This window comes from Triturus cristatus, chromosome 4_2, assembly GCF_964204655.1.
Source record: "Triturus cristatus chromosome 4_2, aTriCri1.1, whole genome shotgun sequence".
Classification (NCBI taxonomy): domain Eukaryota; kingdom Metazoa; phylum Chordata; class Amphibia; order Caudata; family Salamandridae; genus Triturus; species Triturus cristatus.
Genome location: NC_140586.1, coordinates 252,089,247 through 252,110,413, shown reverse-complemented (window position 1 = coordinate 252,110,413; position 21,167 = coordinate 252,089,247). Strand labels below are relative to the sequence as shown.

The 21,167-nt window shown below is 44.1% G+C and overlaps 1 protein-coding gene across 1 annotated transcript in view; it reads left to right on the top strand.

The window, feature by feature from the left end:
• The window catches only part of LOC146833580 (guanylyl cyclase C-like), a 619,755-nt gene that overhangs the window by 30,164 nt on the left and 568,424 nt on the right, over positions 1–21,167 (top strand). Inside the window, exons 2-4 of the mRNA XM_085601439.1 lie at positions 2,183–2,295; positions 8,351–8,418; positions 10,091–10,306. Of these exons, the coding sequence (XP_085457565.1) occupies positions 2,183–2,295; positions 8,351–8,418; positions 10,091–10,306 (397 nt within the window). The remainder of the gene's footprint in view (positions 1–2,182; positions 2,296–8,350; positions 8,419–10,090; positions 10,307–21,167) is intronic.

Sequence of the window (21,167 nt, the reverse complement as noted above, 5' to 3'; positions counted from 1 at the left end):
ATCACTCGATGGATAGCCATGCCTCTCTCAAGTGCGGACCGGATATCGTTAGTCAAGATGGTGGTATTACCCAAATTCCTTTACTTCTTCCTGAACATACCCTACTTCCCGGGCCGCCCTTTCTTTTCTACGCTACACACGGCTCTTTTGTGTCTTGTGTGGGGTGGCAAACAGCCACGGATATGGTGGGACACCTTGGCCAGTCCGTACTCGGACGGGGGCCTCGAACTGCCTAACTTTGAACTGTATTATATGTGCGCTCAGGCGCACTATGCCCACTACTGGTTCAAGGGACCGAAATACACGGCTCACATGGCTGTGGAGCACTGGCTGGCTGACCCTGTCCCGTTGGAGGGGGCGCTCCTGCAGCGCATCTCGACGCGAGTGCGGGAACCAACAACCATAGACTGTCCGATGCGGGCTTGGGGTTGGATCGCGAATAAACTGCAGGCCCCAGTTATCTATTCCCCCCGGATGCCGCTGGTATACCACCCCCAGTTGTCCCTCCTCCGGGAGGGCATCTTCCACAAACTTCAGCAACGGCGGGGGATCAGCACGTGGGGAGACATCTACCCTAACGGGACGTTTATCACCCTCCAGCAGCTATGTCACGAACCTCCCCCTGATGCTATGGAAACTTTCTTATATGCGCGCTTGCGGGAGGGAATGCGAGCTTGCACCCCGGGGTACCCGCAGGAGCCGCCGGTGCTCCCCCAGGTCCATCTCCTCTTGGGAGCGTCCCACTTGGTCTCCACTCTTTATAAATCGCTATACGCTGAAATTAGTGCGCCACAGGGTGCTGCTCGAGCCCGTTGGTCCCAGGATATGGGACAGGAAATCTCGGACCAGGAATGGCACTATTGCTGTGCGCAGACGGAGAAGGTGTCCGCGAGCGCTCGGCTGCGCATTACGCACTTCAAATACGTGCAGAGATATTATTATACGCCTGCTCGTCTGAAGCGGTTTGGGCTGCGGGCTGATGCCAGGTGCGACAGGTGCCGAGCGGACGGGGCTGACATACTGCATTTGGCCTGGAGCTGCCCGGCCCTGCACGATTATTGGTTGCAGGTCTTTGAGGCCGTGGGTAAGATGCTGGGGATCCCGCTGCCGCCGTCTCCACTGATGGGCGTATTGGGTTACACTGAGAAGCTCCCCGTGGCCTATAGGAGGTTCGCCTCTGTCTGTTTCCTCCTTGCCAAGTGGAGGGTGGCTTGCCGGTGGGGCAGGGGGAGGGCGCCGAAATTCAAGGATTGGTTACAGACAATGATTCTTTGGCAGGACCAGCTTGCTCTGTACTCTGATCTCCTGCCCTCGACTTCCCGGCCCCGGGACATATGGGGTCCCTTGAAGACATACTTGCTGTCGAACCCGCTGCTGCCGGATGCGCCTGCCCCCGCTTCTCCCCCCGGCTAGGTCTGGGCTCTTGCACTTTAGACGCTTAAGGAGGCGATGCGGACTGTTGGCTTTCCTGTGGATTGCTCTCACTGTGAGGTTAGCGAGGCGGGGTTTGTTTAGGCTGTTCTGTTCAGTTGTTAATGCTGCGATTCCTGACGGGCTATTATATTGTATATGTGCGCTCAATGTGACGCGGCCGGCCCGTATCGGGTTGTAGGCAAATCGCTGTGTACACCATTGCCTTTCACTTCTTATAACGCGCTGCCGGCCACTTGTGGTTGTAGGCATAATGCTGTGTACTCCTCTCATATGTTGAATAAAGGTTTTTGAAAATTAAAAAAAAAAAAAAAAAGGGAGACTGCCTTCCAGATGAGGCAGGCAAAACAGGAGGATTCTTGATAGAGGAGGTCCTTTTGTAGGCACACTTTGAAGGAGATAACTCTAACCATTTTACGTTTAAGTAAACAGAGGTATACCAGTCTCCAGGTTACTTACGATGATGTGTGATGTGTACAGTAATGATGATGATTTAAGAACTGGCCTGAGATGGGTCCCCCAGAGAAGGGCTGTGATGTACAACAGTCTGAGGAACTTTTATTCTTTATGTTCGTTCATTCATCCCTCTCCCATAGGGTAATCTCGGGCATCTCGACTGCATATCTCTAAGTGCATCCCAGTGGTTGTTTTCTCCACCCCATGAGTTGATTCCTCTCTAGCCTGAAGATTGGTATCTGTAATCACTTCCTATGCCTTCTTTATGATCATTTCCTCACCTCTGTCTTTTTAGAAAGGAACGTCACGTTGAAGGCCACTTACCATGGATTTGACACCTCGCTCTATGAGTTTAAGGGCTGCGGCACCACAACCTGTGAGGGGGTAGAGAAGCTGAAGCAGCTGCATGTAAGTGACCCTCTTAACCCAGGTAGCATTAAAATGAAAAAAGAAATCAATGCCCTGAACGAATCAGTGAACAATGACAACGCGTGTCCCCTATGTGTGTGTGTGCGTTAGTCCAGTACAATCATCTGTACTTGCTGTGGAGGGAGCATTTCATTTCTTGTAGGAGTTACCATATTATTGTGCTTGGTAGAAATACTAAATTGTTGGTTAATTATGAGAATTTCAAAGTAAGGTTGTTGGCTTGGCGAGTATGCATTGCCAGTATGTTGTGTGTTATGTGTTTTTATCTTATGTTAAAGTTACTTGTTAAGTGCAGTGAATCACCCTAGGTAGGTGCGCTCCGCACTATTGCATCTCTACAGGTCCTAAGGTTGAAAAATTAAGATAGATACATGAATCTAGTGAAATTTAAAAAGCCATGTTTTAAGAGACTATTTTATGGTTGAAATCTGAACATGAACGTAGATGTTGCGGAAGCTGATTCCAGTGCTGGGGGCCAAGTATGAGAATGACCGATCCCCGTCCGTACCTGGTAGTGCAGATGTGCTGGATTTGAGATTTCGAGTGTGGGCATACAACTGCAGTTTGCCCTGCAGATAGAGATGCCCACTTCGGTTCAACGATTTGTGTACCAAACAGAGGCGTTTGAACAGGGCATGCTTTTTCATAGGCAGTCAAGGAAGAGCCCTGAGTGTGGGTTATGAGAGAGATATTTGGTGGAGGATGACCAATTAAACGGGCTGCCGTATTTTGAGCCACCTGAAGTTTGGAGAACAGGCTTTCATTCATGATGACCATTAGTGCATTACCATAGTCCAGACTGCTGACTATGAGAGCTTGGACTAGTGATTTTCTTGACTGGAGTAATAGCCACTGGAAAGCTTTCATAAGAAGGTGCATAGTTCCAAAACAGGAACCTGATATGGCATTCAAATTTTATCTCATGGAAAGATTTTCATCCACCATGATTCCCAAGTTTCTCAAAACTGATTTCAGGATGGGAGCTGGACCCAGACGCTGGGGCCACGAGTACTCCACCCACACCGAGTGGGCCTTCCCAAAGACCACAATCTCTGTTTCGCCCTTATTTAGTTGAAGACAATTGAACTGCATCCAAGAGGCAATATTTTCCATACAGTCATGGATCTTACTTTGGTAGAGGCTGGATTAGGTCCCATTGTGATAACTAGTTGAGTGGCATCTGTATATGAGATGACATCAAAAGCAAAAGATGTTATCACTTGAGCCAGTGGGCCACATAGATATTAAAGAGGGTGAGACTCAAGGAGGATACCTGTGGCACCGCCCTGTTCGAGGCTATGGCTCGAAAGCGAAAGGTCTCTAACTGCACTCTGTGGGAGCAACGGAATGTGTCTAGTGTTCACGAGACATAGGGCTGAGAGGACACAGCGGCAACATATCACTTTGCCTACAGAATTGAAAATCCTTCTATCCTTGTTTCGTAATTGAAACCTTTACTGCCAGTAGGTTTCTACAAGGTGTATATGAGTTTTGTAAGTGAGGAGAGTTAAAGGGGGCGTTCAGATCATATAATGTTTTTATTGAGTAGTTCCATTCAGAGAGTGAAAGGATTAAGGCACGGCCTGCAGAGCACCAAACACCCCTATGATGGTGTTCCAACAACACAAGTAGAGAGTCACTATGTCTTTCAGATGCAATCATATTGCATAAAGTGCCCAGGGGCACAACGGTTGTATGTCCCCCACCCTCATTGGGGTGGGGGACAGAAGAGGTACAGTAGTACAGAAGAGGCTGCAGATGCAAGCATTATCCCTTCCTTAATACAGATCGCGCTGGCACACATGTAGCTCTAGCCCAATACTAAAAGACCTTCCCTCAGTAGCATGGGGACACATTTTACCTCTGCGTCTGCACACATATTACTGAGTGGTACCAAAGAAGTGCTGCGCAGTCAGTGTGCCCCCTTCCCCCCAGGGGTGACCCTTGCAAGGGCGTCCCATGGGCCCCCCTGACATGCCCCTGCCGACACGTATAGTCACTCACTGCACCCACCTTTAAGGTGATCTCTGACCCCTTTTCAAAAGCAGGCTAGGTTCCGCCTGCCCTTTGAAAGACGGCTTAGCAGCTCCAAACGGCTAAGCTACCTTTAGATGCTACCCCAGGGAAGGCGCAAGTTTGCGGCTGGCTTGAGAGTAGCACATTGTGCATAATAGGCCACACTGATCACGTCAGCCTCCAGTGTACCCATTTAAAGGTACACCGTGGCATGCACAGACCAGGGCAGCGTGACCTATATGATATGGTCACTGATGTCCCTTGCAGCCTATTAAGAAGGGATATTATCTCAGTGTAGACCCCAATTAGATGAAATGTGCAATATAGGCAGTGGTGTAGCGAACATTGATGCAGCCCCCTGCAGAGGGTCTTGAAGGGCCCTAAAATCTCCCCTGTCTCACAGATTTCCATAGGCCTGAAGACTGGAGGGGGCACTGCCCTGCAGGGAGTTCCAGTATAACTCTGACATCAGGGAGCCTTTTGATCCTATAGTCAGAGATACTGATGTCCACGGTTTGGTGTTCAGACATGATGGAATGTCAGAATAGGTGGAAGTGGAAGAGGTTTTATCCCAGGGATTCAGTTCATAAAGTTATATATCATTGACTATATATAATAGTGTTTGTTAGGTTCTTTGGAAAACATGACTAACATTATGGGATAGCTTTTGGGTCGTATAATGTATTTGATGCCATGTCCGTGAACATAATTTTGGCTCAATGAAACGTTATTTAGGGCTACTAAAGAAGCGCGCATAGGGACATTCATTACTGCAGTGCAAAGGTCAACTTATTAGCACAGTTCCGTGAAATTGACATGAGAAAAACACAGTTTATTGCCATACAAATTGCATGTTACCTACGCTTGTAATAGTCATGAAGCCTCTTCAACGTGATTATACCTCACTACCTGAATTTAACTCCTTGCTTCCTGGTTTTAGTTGAAGTCCATTTTTTAAATAAATAAATCAGAAAAACAATGCACAGAGGGTAAAAACAACAGTTGATGGACAGAATGCAGAACAATGTCATACATTCACCCCAGTACAGAGATCTGGGCCTAAATCCATCGTTTTTTTGCTCACCATTCCATTCCAGTTTGAACCCAGCCATATGCAAATCAATCTTGACCCTGTGCCTCATGGGAACAGTCCAGCCCGAACTGCCAAGCCAGGTCCTCCCTGGACTGTAAACAAGCATCCTAGGACCGGTTTTGGGATTTCACACCTCTTCATCCAGGATAGCTTGATTCCAGTGGCATGGAGAGCACAGGACTCACGTCTGAGCATACCCGTCCCACTCGGGGTGACAAATGCAAAAAGAACTGTTGATGGACAGAATGCAGAACAATGTCATACATTCACCCCAGTACAGAGATCTGGGCCTAAATCCATCGCTTTTTTGCTCACCATGCCATTCCAGTTTGAACCCAGCTATATGCAAATCAGTCTTGATCCTGTGCCTCATGGGAACAGTCCGGCCCGAACTGCCAATCCAGGTCCTCCCTGGACTGGAAACAAGCATCCTAGGACCGGTTTCGGGGTTTCACTCCTCTTCAGCCAGAATAGCTTGATTCCAGTGGCATGGAGAGCGCGGAACCCATGTCTGAGCATACCCGTCCCACTCGGGACATGCACAGAGGGTAACATGCTATTTATTACCATTGACGAGTGAGGAGAGTGGCAGCATGATTCACTCCAAGCGTCCCCTCTAGTGTTATGGCCTCTTCCGACAATCAAAAGTGATAATAAATAGCATAGTGTGCATCTGCATAGATGCAGTTTCTGGTAGGTTTTTTCAGGATATCTAGCCTCGCTTGAATAATATTTAGAGGGTTTGTAAAGTTTGCATTTGCGAGAGAGTTGCTTTTTAGCGAGAGAAATATGTTGATAACCAGGATTTGTGGACATTTCACCATAAGGCAAACACCGACTCACTCTTTTTTTTATTAATTTTCTCTTTATTAAATTGTAAGAAAGAAACCGTACTGCTGGTAAAATGCGGCGTTTAACCCAGTATAATCATATCACAGATTAGTTCCCACTGTTGAGCCACACATGAATGCAAGTGATACCACTTCTGCTCAGCCCCCCTGCCCCATCAGCATACATTAATGGGCTGGCCCAGCGAGAGAAAGGGAGGGACACCTCCACCCATCTGCCTCTAGGAAGGCCACTCAGGCACCCACTGGGCCGCTGGCGGAATCCTAACAGCATAGACACCCCCCCAGGCTGCCACAAAAAGCAGCCCACAACTGCAACTCGGCTACTGGCCCTTCGGCCATTTCCCGAGTGCCCGCTACCAATCCAACCATGTAGAGTAGGCAGTACAATGACATAAGCCCCGTATCACTCCCCCCACCCTTTAGCCGGGTGAAATGTATTGCACGTGAGCTGCGTCATGCAGATAGGACTATGGTAGGCCCTCGGTAGTCTCTCCAGGCCATCATTATCCGTTCGTACACTGTACAACCACGCGGGCCGTCTTTAGGCTCCACTGGGCGCTGACCTGGAGGGGGGGACACTCACCTCATGGGGGTGCTGTGTTTAGCATAACTTACATTTAAAAACACCTGCTGCAGAGTTCTATGTTCCTCCAGCTTTCAGGCAGTAACAAAAAAATTAAAGATAACTCTTGTGATTAATGTTCCTGCTAAAGAGAGAGATCTGATTTTTGTCTAGTGGCCATAAAATAGCGCAGAGGGTTCATATGCCTGCTGCAAAGAACAGATCTATATCTATTGTGGATAGCCGAATGGGTTAGTATAGCCAGCCTTTACCGCACCTTTAACACAAATGAAATGTATGTGAGAGAGGGGCTATGAAGAGATGAGGGGCAATTTTGCCAGGTGGTAGTGAGGGAATCCAAAGAAGAGGTAATGGGGGTGTCCAAAAAGATTGTTGCACGGGGCGCCACCAGTGCTAAAGCTGGCCCTGCAGCCATGTATCCCTAAGACTGCTTGAGAGAATGTGGATTCAAGTCTAAAAGAAATCGTCAATGCAGAGCAAAGTCGAGAGGTGTTGCAGCAGGGCTGTCCAGTGTAGGAGAAATTGATTCCAGATTTTCAACATAACCACTTACAATCTAAAAGAGGTCCTTCGAGTTGAATTGTAAAGCTTCCTGTTTTCCGTTTTTACTGTTTTTTACAGACAAATACAGACAGAAAGCAATATATTTCCTGTCTGTATTTATTTTTAAAAATGGAAAAATTCAGAAAATGATACTTCTTGTGAGTGCCTTTTCTTGTTGACCCTCATGAATGCAAGACCAACTGCTAAGCAGATAGACACATTGGGGATTTAAAACAGGATGAGATTTCCTTAAACACAGGTATATGTTAACATATATTTGTATATAATGCTAATTTACCTGCTGGAGTAGTGTTTTGTTAAATTTGCCTGCTTAATTTGCTAAAACGCGACAGGCATCAAAGTATGAGTGCATGTTTATCAGTTAAATAAATGTGGAAATATACCATTTTACGACTCCATTTATTCTCAGAACATTAAATAAATATGGATAAATACCAATATAATGGCCCAAAAATAAATATGGATAAATACAGACAGAAATGGTAAAATAACAAATACCATGAAACCGGAAGTCCAAGTTGTAATTTAATATATCTCATGTGCGTATCCTCAAAATCTAGTATAGCTCAACCCTCCTAGGTATGCACTGGACACCCCTTAGGCACTAGGAGAGTATTACTTTAAGGAGGTATTAAGTTATTGATCTATGCTGTTTAGAGAATCCAGTGGAACAAATATAAGATACAGAAACCCTAGTGTTAGTAGCATGGAATCCAGAGATATGCCTGCCCCGGACAAAAAAATGAAACCCTAAAAGCGCTCTAAAAAGAAACTCCCTGTTACTTACCACTACGTATCTTCTTCCTGAACTGTAGGGGAGGACAGTGCACATTGGCTAATGTCTTAAAATAACAGTGAATCCTGTAAGTACCTTGTGAATAGCAAATGCAGTATCTTGCTAAAACTCGTGTTGTTTTCCCCCCGCAGAGTACAGGTCAGCTGGGCTGCGCAATCCTCGGCCCCACCTGCTCCTATGCAACCTACCAAATGGTCACGTAAGTACTGAGGTGTATTGTAAAGGATATACTGTGTCCTGTGTGCAGGCAGTGCCAGATTAAACCCAGTTAAGGCCCTTAGGCAGTCGAAATCCCCCCCCCCCCTTCGCAAATTATCTCCTAATATGTTTTGAATCTTACCAACCAACAATTTTAATACAGTATTGTCCCTATTTCATAGAGTCTTTAATGCAAAGTTTTCGTTTCTTTCAGTTGATTAATTTTTTTAATATCTTTTGGAAACAATTTTAGAAAGCTTGATTGTAATTTCTTTCAAGAACAAATCAATATTATTTTGAGCTGTTGTCGTGGGGCCCCTAAAAGGAGTGTGGCCCATAGGCAGATGCCTACTTTGCCTATTTGGTAATCTGGCACTGTGTGCAGCTGGCTCGTGCACAGGGTTGCAGGCCATGCTCTGCTGCTAGATACCCCCACGTACAAGTGGCCATGCACAGCTGATTCAGAGCTTGGTTGCAAGCTGGTCCCTGTTCCCAGAGTGCACTGCACACTGTGGATGGCTAATAGTTGGCAAGTGTTTTGAATGTTCCATCATCATGTTCTATAATATGTGAAAAGTGCAATTTTATACTGCATCAGTGATGCCATTTCCAATGTCAGAATGTGATGTTAGATGTGATTTCATTGACATCACTTGTGATGGCAAATGTGATGTCATTTGTGAGAATATGAATGTTACATGTAGAGACATTGGTTGCAGCTCCTGGCCTTCATCCGCCTGAAGCCAGTACTCAAGCTCTAGGACACTCAACATGGGAAGAGGCGGCTGGTGACATTTCAAAGTGGTTGGGGCGTTAAAGTTGTGGATGAGTTTTAAGTAGTGCGCCAGCAAATGAAGGAGCCCCACTGACATTAGGGTGGGTTTCGGGGGGTTCTGCCTGAGAAAAGTTTGAAAAAAGAAGAGCAAATGACACACTTTAAAACTAATTTTAATACAAACATAAAGTAAAACATGATTTTGCTAGATGTAGGATTCGATATATGACACTGAATATGCCAACTTAGAAAGAGTCCATTGTGTCATGTCTGAGGTATCATGTGTGTGTTTTTTTAAATTTGTTTTCACAACAACTTGATAACTGGGTTTTCTCATTTGTCGATAGGAGGAAAAGTGTATATTTAAAAAAAAAACCACCCCTCTCTTTCTTTTCTCTAAAGGGATTATTGCTTGACTCTTTGATGCTGAATGTTTAACATTCTTCACAATTCTCAAAGAATTGTGCTACCCAACAGAACTCTTTGTAGTTTACAGTTTTCAACTATCAGCTCCTGAACCACATACCCACTAGTGATGAAAATTTTCTTCCATCCTTAAGTAAATGAACATACCTTAAATCACGTCAAGGTGGCTGAAAGGTTGTCCTTTTTTATTTTTAACCAGACACATATAGGATTCTATTACTGACAATGAAGCCTGCTGCTACACAATCATTCTTCATGCCATCACTCAGTTGATTATTTAGCACCTTTTCAGACCTCTTGATGCCTCATCAAACCAATCTCCCACAGAAATGGCATCTATCCCAAGACTGTAACCCTAGAAAGGGATCTGTATTTTAATTCTGTTTGGTGTGATGTCACTTTTTGTGATCACCATCTTGCTTACATCAGTTCTAGCAGCAATTCTAACCTATTTTTTGATTATTTTTATTAGACTTGGTGCAAAGAAAGGCGTGCCGCTGATCTCGGCGGGAAGCTTTGGGCTGTCCTGCGACTACTATGCCAACCTGACTCGAGTTCTGCCACCCGCCAGAAAGCTGATGTACTTCTTTTATGAGCTCTGGCAGTACAGTGGCCACCCGGTGAAGCCTTATAAATGGGAGTCCGTCTACATTTATAAGAAGCCTGAAAACACAGAGGACTGCATGTGGTGAGAACCTTATCAGTGATGTTATTAGTCAGTGACTTTTGTCTCTTCATTCTGATTTCAGAAGCTGATTTGAGTGGCGGGTGTTTGGAAAAATAGGATTCCCTGTTGCGTCGATCCTGTGACCCGCAGCCTTCTTAAAAAACTCCCAGTAATCCCACAGTCCTTTATCCTGTGGATCCAATGTTTTCAGGCTTTAGGCCATGGTGTGACCTGACCTGCAAACACTGCACCCCCAGACAGCGGCCTATTGTTTCTTCATCTTCATGTCATGTCACCTTAGCTTTGACTCAAGAGCCCTGATCAGCAGCACCCATGCCGGGGCATGGCATAGTGTCTTGGCTCATGCTGACTTCTTGCCCCTCTTTTCTCTGAGCCGAGGCCCTGCGGTGCTCGGACATTCATCCTCAGTGTGCTCTGAGCTAAGAGAGCTGTGTCTCCACAATGCAGCCACTCACCTTTCAGCTGGCACTAAACTCCAAAACTTTTATTTTTTAACATGCTTTGTATGAATGTATATTGTAAGATTTTAATTAATCAACAATAAACTTACTTCTACTTCTAACTCCCCACACTCAACCGTTGCAGAAAATCCATGTGTGGGACCACCAGGCTGGTTAAACATAAGCAGAGTGGTATCCCACCCGAGAGAAGCACTCTACCCATCTCGTAATCGGAGCCATATAGGTTTATATCAACCACAGTAGTTCACATACACAAATGCATTGCCTTGTGTACGAAACATAGTGGATGTGCATAGTGCCTTAGTTCACAGAAGTTACATTGGTTTGCTTGTACTATGCTGGTTTGTATACAATCCCTTTGCTTTGTGGTATCAGTTTAATGCATAAGTAAATCATTGGTCTATCTACAATGCACATTGATTTGAGTGCTAAGGCATAAGAGTGATAAGATGTTTTTGTTTCAAGTTATTAGAAACCATCACATTATAAAAACCACATTCAAGATAAAGCAGTACATGGCATAATCCTTCAATAAATATAGCAGCACGTGACCCTGTTAGGAACCGGTTCCCCTAAGGTGCAAAGTGCAATGCTGATCGCGTATAGAAAAGATCTATCAAGAGCAAAAACCAACTCTAAAAATTATAAAAGATATAAACTGTGCCCCCAAACAACTATAATATCCACTAAGTCAGTTACTGATGCTATGTGGGACAAACAAGCCCCCTAAAAGAACCTTGATGCATTTTTATCGAGACACCAGGGCGTATCTCCTACAATCATTAAAATAGTTTTGACTAAAGTCCACTAAGATAATTCAGCACATGAAACAGCATATACTCCCGGCCCCACTGGCTATGATAAAAAAAAAAAAACACTAGTTGGTCTCCGCAATAAAACTGCATTCATTATCACAGTTCCATATACACTTGGGGGCAGATTTATGAGCCCCTTGCACCACTTTTGCGTCACTTTTCCCATGTTAAAAGTGACGCAAAAGTGGCGCAAGGGGCTCATAAATCTGCCCCTTGAAGTTCAAAAATACTGTCTGAAAGTTTCGGGCTTAATCACAAAAGGGAGGCAGTATTCAAAACCCGATATAAATAAATAACTATAGGAGTAGTGATTAAAAAACTAAAACAAGGCATTTGGTTTAAGGTATGGGCTTTACGTTTTTTATTTGGTTTATGTTCCACGTATACTGGTTTATATCAACAACACGTTTTTCGGGCCTTTTCATACATTGGTGTATGTAAACTAATACTGATGATTATGTGTAACGCAGTGGTGTGTGCACAATGTTGTGGTGTGTATACATAGTATATTGGTTTGCGCCTATGATGTATTGATTCATGCACCTAGCATTTTGGTTTGCAAGCATATCATACTGCATACCATACTTCTTGCGTGTATACCACAGTAGTCCACTAGTGTAACATATGGATTTAAATGTATAATGTATTGGATTGCGCTCACAATATATTGGTTGTATGAACAGTCACGTGTTTGCCTCTATACTGACTTCAATGAGTTACACAGCAGCTCATGCATGCACAGGATCACACTTGTTTTGTGCGCATAATATATTCGCTTAAATACACAAACCATTGTTCTGAAACCTTAGATGCTGACTCATATGCAAGATTAACTATTTCCACGCATAACCGGCTGGTTTGCTGGTACACCATACTCCTTTGCAAGCATAATGTACTGGTAGACATGCATAATAGTAAGGTTTCCATGCATAACTATTTATTTTGTAAGTACAATATTTTATTTGCAAATATAATCTAGACTTTTTTGAGCGTCGTCTACTGGTTTATGTCTACAGTATGAACGCACATGTTTTGTGTGACTGTTGAATGCCATTTGTTGTGCTAGAACTGTTCTCGGCAAAATGGCGGCTCATCTACATTATACATTTTAGACTGTTTTAGTTTACACATTTCAAATGTGATGTCACAGTTTGCAAAAGAGAATACAAAATTATTTTAAAGGCTGTGCACTGTTTACAGGTGTATTGAACGTGAGTAGACAGCTCGCACATTCAAAAAGTTTTATATAGAAGCATATCGCACGACTCACTACTGTTTCTTCTTAGTTTTTTCAACTTTTTACATTTTTGGTAGGATCTCTGTGCTTAGGATATTCTCAAACCATGAGTGTGATTCTTGCATGTCTAGTGAACTCTCTGAAGAGGACAGTGCAACACGTGATATTTTAAACAAATGACTGTCGATTAATGTTTTTTAAAAATAGCTATTTACGTTTCACATGCCTTTTTTAAAACCAATGCTGGTAATGAGGCCTTTGTGGAACAGTCATCAATTGAAAACCTGGCTGCAGAGACGGTTAATGTCCTTTTCCTGTTTTGACTCTCCTAAGGATATCTTCTGAATGCATTTAAAACGGGAATGAATCCACATATACTTCTATAATCTAAATGCCTGTTATTTCAACATTGTAATGTAGTAAAATCCATATTAGAACAATAAATAACACCTTTTTCTGTTTCTGACCAAATGAATCCCTTTAAAATCAGATTTCCCTAAATTTGCATTACCTTCTCATGGTTGGATGCAAACCTGAACCATTGTGAGAGGCTGGGGGAATAAAGCATAACCTCTTAACCTATTTTATGCAGTTTGCATGCAGCTCTTTGATTACAGTTCGTAACAGTCACTGTACTATCTCAGGGTTGTATCTTATGAACTGCGGTGACAAAAGGATCTCTGTGGCAAAAGCAGTAATCCACTCAGCGATCAACATAAAATACAGATGTGTGATCTGCACAATAGGAGTTCTTTGCACCAGGTATATTAACCCACTGCGCTACTTTGTGGCAAGTGAAAACTGCCACTAGACAAAACTCCGATCTCTCTCTCTAGCAGGAACATTGTCACAAGACTTATCTTGACATTTTACTGTTGCCTGAAAACTGGATACTCAAGTAACTCTGCAGCATATGTTTTTAAATCATAAATTATTGCTAAATACAGTGCCCCCCTGAGGCCAGCGCCCACCCTTCCCAGGTCAGCGCCCAGTGCGGCCACATCACTCGGATTGGTGACACAACCAGAAATCTTGTGATACCTCAGCTGACTCTGAAAACACTACCATGCAGGGCAGCTCTGGCACAATGATACTGCTCATTGGCCGAGTTCCACAGGAAAGGCATCAATGGAAAGGAAAGACTCTCCCCCTCCCGGTGGGGCATCTCCTGAAGGTTTCCTGGTCATGGATTGTAAAAGGACCATGGTCCTTGAGCCAGTATCCTCCTGTTTGGCAACTGGGATTATAAAAGTGAGAGTGGCCTCTTTGGCACAGAGGCTGATCTCTGTTTCAGTCAAAATGTTTCCTGGCATCTTCTGGGCTCATCAGAGGTAATTTTAATTGACTGGTCTCAACTACTGGCAAGAAAGCTGGTTTTTTTGGGGGGGGGGGTGGGTGGGAGGGGGGGAGGTTATATAGCACGAACTTGACCCAGAGATATCAGAGGGCTTTACATGAGCACCAGTTGCATTACAGACGGACACATTATTTTTTGTTAGGCACAGGATATTAAAGTGATTTGCCCAGAATCACAGGGTGCTGAGCGTCCCTGCCGAGACTTGAAACCAGTTCCTCAGCTTCGAGGTCGACCGATCTAGAAGTTAGGCCACTTCCTCTCCCTGTTTTTTCACACTTAGAGGACAACTACCTCCTGTGCTGGGTAGATTTTTCGCAAATTCGTTTTTTTCTGGAGTCCAGAGAATTTTTATTTCCATAGGAAAAAACTGGGGAGAGCCCCTCTCAAATGAATTACCACACATGAGTAGAATCTTAAGTTAAAATGTGCCCTGGGACATTCAGCTCCATACGCTAAAGGTGCATAAGCTCCTGCCATTTCATATCTTCCTCTTGTCCAGTAAGCTTCTTCAACCCATTGGGCACCGATTTGGATGCATCCAGGGGTAGTCAATGCCCACTGAACACATTACAATGTGTTAGAAATGGACAAAGTGCCCCCTTCGGACAACAAGAACAGGTCTTCCCTTAGGGCAAAAATGATCTCTGTGTTTCCCCACCTCCCTGGGAGCCCAGTGAGACGGGGTTGGTACTCCATCCTAACAGCCTCCCAATCAGACCCCCAAGGGAGGAAAGCCCACTAGAGACCCGGGATGTATGAAATGCCTAGTGGTTAAAAATTACCCCAAGATTTTTCCAGATGAATGTGGGACAAATTGGGAAGTTACTCCCCTGATTGGGAGACCAGGGGCAGGTAAAGACAACTGATCACTAGTGAAGAATGAGATGAGGGGCGTGCCACTCCTGAGTAAAGCTAGTTTACGAAAAACTAGGGTCAGGACTAAGAGCTCGTGACAAAGCTAGTGACTACTTCAGCAAATAAAAATAAATATGAATATGAATCCCATCAGCCACCTAGATAGTAACCATCATCATTTGGGATTGGATGTCCTTTGCTGTAAACCCCATAGAAATCGCAACCAAAGTAGGTTGTATTATTTCCATATCTATTGTGTTTTCACTTTGAGGATTGCACAGTATTAAAGAGCAGTAGCGAAGTTCATAGGTCCTGACGAAAGCCTGATCACCGCCTGATCGATAGGCTGAAACATGTAGACCCTTTTTTCTAACTGGACTTGAGCAGTTATTCTTTCAAAACAGCTCCCGCACTGTTTTTATTTTATTTCGTCACTTGAACAGAAACAATAAAGCACCACATCTGTTCCAGTAGATGATTTTAATGATTTTCACTTTTTCATTGCACTGCTTTTTTTCACCACCAGTACTAACTAAATCACATCATTGAGAACTTTGGTTGATACTATATCTTATACTGATGCTGTCCATTGGTGCTATTGCCCCGATTTCTATGGGGTTTACAGCAAAGGACACCCAATCCCAAATGATGATGGTTACTATCTAGGTGGCTGATGCGATTCATATTCATATTTATTTTTATTTGCTGAAGTAGTCACTAGCTTTGTCACGAGCTCTTAGTCCTGACCCTAGTTTTTCGTATTTTGTTGTTTGACATTTAGAATAAGGGGATGAGAAATCTAGTGGTCAATAAATATTTTTCCCTTTGACCCTCTTGATATACCTGACAAACTTTAGGTTTATCCAAGTAATTTAAAGCTAGTTTACCCCTATTACAGTAAAGCTTAGTCATTTCTATTTTTCTCGGGAGCAGATCGTAGGAATTCTACTCCAGTTCATGCCACCCACTTAGGCAGCCTGTGGCGGTGTAGTGAAAAAGATTTCTAATAGGGCTTTGTGGTCCAGTTACAATGTCCAAGCTTGTTTCCCACTTGTACCAGTGACCTTAACTGGAGGATCAGGCCCCATGGCACAGAGCCTGACTCCACACAGCAGCAAACAGTGTTTTTTCTTCCCAGGAGAGGTAATTGTCCCTCCCCACATGGGAGGGGAAAAGCCCATTAGGAGGTAGGTTATTTTAGCTACCTATCTGCCAAAGAAGATGGCCCTGATTAACAGAATCCCAGGCACAGAGATGGAGGGAGATGTACTGAGGGAATGTGGCGACTCCTTCGGTGTCAGTGATGCTAGCAGAGAGTGTGAGAGGAACATGATCCCTGAGCACATAACTCATCAAGCAGGGCACCAATGCTAACCTGGCAGGATTGCTACACAGTGTTCTGGGCTCTTCTGTAATCCTAGAGCAGGATTCATTTTGGGTGGTGCTTGTAAGAAAACGAGCAGACCGGGTGTTACCCACGAATCCACGATATGTCCCATCTCGGATGTTGACCAAAATTGATACCTAGTTCGGAGAACGGATTGCCCTGGCAACCCTTGTGGCTCTTTTAGGCTTCTACTTCCTTCGGCCTTTCAGCTACCTTGTGAGATTAGATCATAGCCTTCCCCTCACATACTGCTCCATAGGTAAGCTGACACACGCTAGTGATAATGATCATCTGTTTTCAGCAACTGGAGAATTTAGATTTACATTTGTTTGTTATCAGAATAACACAGGCAGCATCAATGGGCTCTGCAACAGCAAACTCCCACATACATGAAAAATTCTGAAAGCAACTTAATGTACAACAAAGATAAGTTATTTGTATAGTTTCTTTACTTTACAATTTGCTATTCAGCAAGCTAGCCACACAGAAAATTATTCTCATAAAGATGTACTCAGATTGGGCGAGTAGGGAAGACAATCACAAATGTACAGCATACAACACCCCAGTTAACTCAAACATGTATTACAAGAATAAAAAAGGCCAAAAATATATCTCTAATCCTTCTGCCTAAAGTGAGAAGATCTTTCAGTCCATCTGAGACAAACCACCACACCGCAAGCATCAGACCAGTGGACACCAAGTCAGATCTCCTCAGGGAGCACCTCCCTGGACCATGCTGCAGAGACAGAGTTTAAGTAGTTCCTGGCTGCACTGGTGCTGGAATACATGTTGCCTCACCATCTGCCTCACACAAGTGTGCCGAGGAACACACAGTAGCTTCTTTTCCCACAGTCACAGTCCCTTTTTGAAAGCTTCAGATCTTACCTCCTCGGTGAGGCTGAACGTCTCAGATCCGTAAAGATATGAATGTTTGACCCCTCTAGCCAGCATGTCTCTATTCTTAGCTGCCAATTAGGTCACAGTTTCTCTCTGATGCATGTTCCCAAACTCTGCTAGCAGAGTAATATTAGCAGCTCTCATCCCAGAATGATTTTTGGTAGACAAATTAGATTCTTTGATCAGTTTCACAGTTTCCACCCTTGTGCCCTACAGGACCAATGCTTTCAAAAAGCTCTCTTTCTCAGGTGTTGAACTCTTGTGTTTAGATACTGCTGAGAACCCCAGAACCCTGATAAATGCCTCTCATGAATGATTCTGGAGTTGTTCAACCTTTGTTTAAAATGAGAAAATAGTAGCCATTGCATTGTTTTCAAACTGTTGACCCTTTTGGGAAAGGTTCTTGTCTTACTACAGCTTGATCTCCATCCCGGGTACTCTCCAGTCCAAGCCTCCAGCCTCCCTTTCAGTCTTGGAGATACAGCTTATGAGAGAATCCAACGCCCCCCCTATAAATGACATTCTGGACTCCATTTGCTGTTTAGCAACTTGCATCTCTTACACAGCCGTCTTCATCAGCACTTCACCTTATGTCATAGATACTTCTCTCTCTCCCTGCCGTTCTCTGTCATCCATTCCAAAAGTTCCTGGAGGAGGCGGTTTCTGTGAAAAAAAAGTTCCTTGGTTTCTTTCCGTGCTTCGATCTCTGGTCCTGTGGCTGCATATTTTTCCTGCACAGTACAGTCCCAGACTTTTCTCATTGGGTCCTATGGTGTCTGACTGTCACATCGTGCGGGACAAAAGACAAGGACTCACCTGGTGTGCTCTCCTGCGCCTCCCTTGTGGCACCAACTCCCTCCACCTTTTATGCCACAGTCACTGTTGGTCCATGGGAGACTCCTACATTGCCGTTCCAACCCCGAGTACTCCTCCACACACAGACCTCACATATAGAGCACAGACCCACAGCAGCAATCACCACTGTTTCCCAATGGAGGGGGGGAGCTTCTGTTCAGCCTGGCATTTGGCTCTCAGCCATCACAGAGCCACCTCACTCGAGCCCCTCTCCCTAGAGAAGCCAATCTCATGCCTGTTTTACTCACCACTGCTTTTTTTGATGGATACGTACGATGTTGAGTGCATCGCCTATGCTGATGACACTCAACTGATCCTTACCCTGGATAAAAATTCAACAGTGGCTGAAGAAAAATGTGATCACTGTCTAACTGCAGTGATGGATTGGATGAAGTTAAATCATTTGAAATGTAGTAGTTCCAAAACAGAGATTATGCGGTTTGGCAAAACAAACGTTTTCAGACCAGATAATTGGTAGCCATCAAATTCAGCCCCACCCCACCCCCGACGACAGTGGAGACTGTAAAAAATCTGGGAATACAATTTGATCATACACTATCCTTCCACAAGCAAGCTCTTGCGGTGGCAGGTACTTGTTTTCAAGTAATAAAAACCCTCAGAAATGTTTTTGAACTACTCCCAACGTCGGCTAAAAAGACGGTGGTAGCAGCCTTGCTTCTATACCGTCTGGACTACTGTAATAGTCTCTATGCAGGAACAAACAAAAAAGTCCTACAGAGACTACAGGTGGTCCAGAACGTTGCGGCGAGGCTGGTACTCAATTTGCCTAGAGATTCCTCCTCTGCAACAGCACTAAAATCCGTTCATTAGCTGCCCATCCACAAGAGGATTCTTTTTAAGGTTCTTACCATCATCATTTATAAAACAGCTAACAATACTGGACCAGAATACCTCAATGCCAGAACAAAGCCATACATCACGCAACGCACTTTATGCTCATCTTCAGAGAACCTATTAAAAATACCCAAATTTAAACTTAAAACCAGAGGCGGAAAGACCCTGGCAGCTATAGGGACCAAATCATGGAACTCCCTGCCAACTCAACTCAGACACATCCAAACCGAACTTAAATTCAGGAAGTCTTTGAAAACTTGGATTTTTGGTATCCCAGATAACTTCTATCTCTGAGACTATGCCAGCTTTCTTACTCCTTCAGGGAGGTGCCTTCTCCTCCCGCATACAGCGCCAAGATACTCTTTGGAGTGAACATTGCGCTATATAATAGTTATTTCATTAATTCATTCACAGGCCCAGAAATGGCAGCAAAAGTAGAGCTGCATCGGAGTATACAAGACTCGCAGGCTTCTTTTAGTCCGGCAAGTCCTACCCCTCTGTATAACTGGAGAACTTGCAGGTCCACTACACCATGGTCTTGTATCTGGAAATCTTAGCACCCCCACCTGGCCATCCCATATATTAGTTTAGTGTAATGAGACCACATGTATGGTGGCTGTACCACGTTGGAGATGAGCACACAAATAATGCATTTCTGCATTGAAAAGTTTATATTTAGTGTTTGTCATTTCAAATTTGAAAAGTGACATGTTTATGCCTTTTGGCCTTTGCGTGAGACCCAGGAAAAACTGCCATCACCACACCTTTTGTGAAAAGTAGAGGCCTGAGAGAACCTAATCATTTGTGACATGAGTGCATCATACAACCTCTCCTGTCCTGCACACATCAAACATTGTACACAATCACTCATTACTCACATTACACAGCAGTGAACAACAGAATATTTTGGCAGCTGGAAGTGTGCCAAGATCAACATTCACAGATTCCATATGATAAAGACAGTGGCTCACATGTTTTGCTGGACTTATCAAAAGGGTCAGCAAAGGGCAAAAAATACCCATATGAATCCAGTGTTGATACCTTTTTTTAAATATGTGTATACAGAATCTTAGGATTGCATTTGTTGGCTACATATTTCATGGTTTTATGGCACCAAAATTTGACAAAGAAGTTTGGGGCATATCAACAAGCAGGCGATAAAAATTATCGCCGCTTTTGCGTCCGTTTTCGGCCGAAAAGCGGCGATAATTTTATCGCCTTATCAGCAAGGTCACGCTATCGCGTGAAACCTTGCCTTATCACCATTTCCCTTAACGCCCATCTTTGCATCTCTAATGAGATGCAAAGTGGGCGTTCCTCCCCAGGATAACGGGAGAAATGTCGCTAAGCAACATTTCTCCTATTATCAAGCCTCACGCAAAGCAGCATAGTGACAAGAAAAGTAGCAATGACCTCTGTTATCGCTACTTTCCTTACGCCTCCTTTAAAACTGACTTAGCCATGACAACCTATGGAAGGTGGATATCATGGATAAGTATGTGAGGCCCTATCAGCAAGCTATCGCCAAACTTCATCGGATTATCGCTGGGTTTCCAGCGATAAGCTCACGTTTGGCAGTTAGCGCTAGGATTTTTATCGCTTTTGAGATAAGCGTTGCTAATAGCACACTATCTCAGCGATAAAAATCCATGCTAGCTGGCAATAATTATACTAGCGCTAATTGCGCTCAGCGATAATTATCACCGGTTGTTGCTGATATGCCCCTTTGTTTTTAGCCATACTTGAAGAGCATTCTGGGTATAAAAAAAAGGGATATCCGCAAAAGTCACATCCTCCTGAATTGCCACTGGTCTCTATTTTTCTGAAGTGCCCATATTTGGTAGTGTTCTCTGGCTGCCAGCAGACTGGGCTCAAATATGGCAGCTATCCCTCTCCCTCACGAAAATTGTGAGAATATTGCTTTGCTTCTTTAACCATTGTTTGACATTTGAAGTGTATTCTGATTAAAGATAACGAGTAGGATACATGGAAACTGCTGGGATTCACGTTTATCTGGGATCCCTACTTTTCTGAAATGTAAGGAGTTTTTTTTATTTCTCTGGGTGTCATTCAACCCTAAACCCATTCCCCCATGTAAATTTTTAAGAAATTGTGTTTACCATTGGCATTTGTAGAGCATCC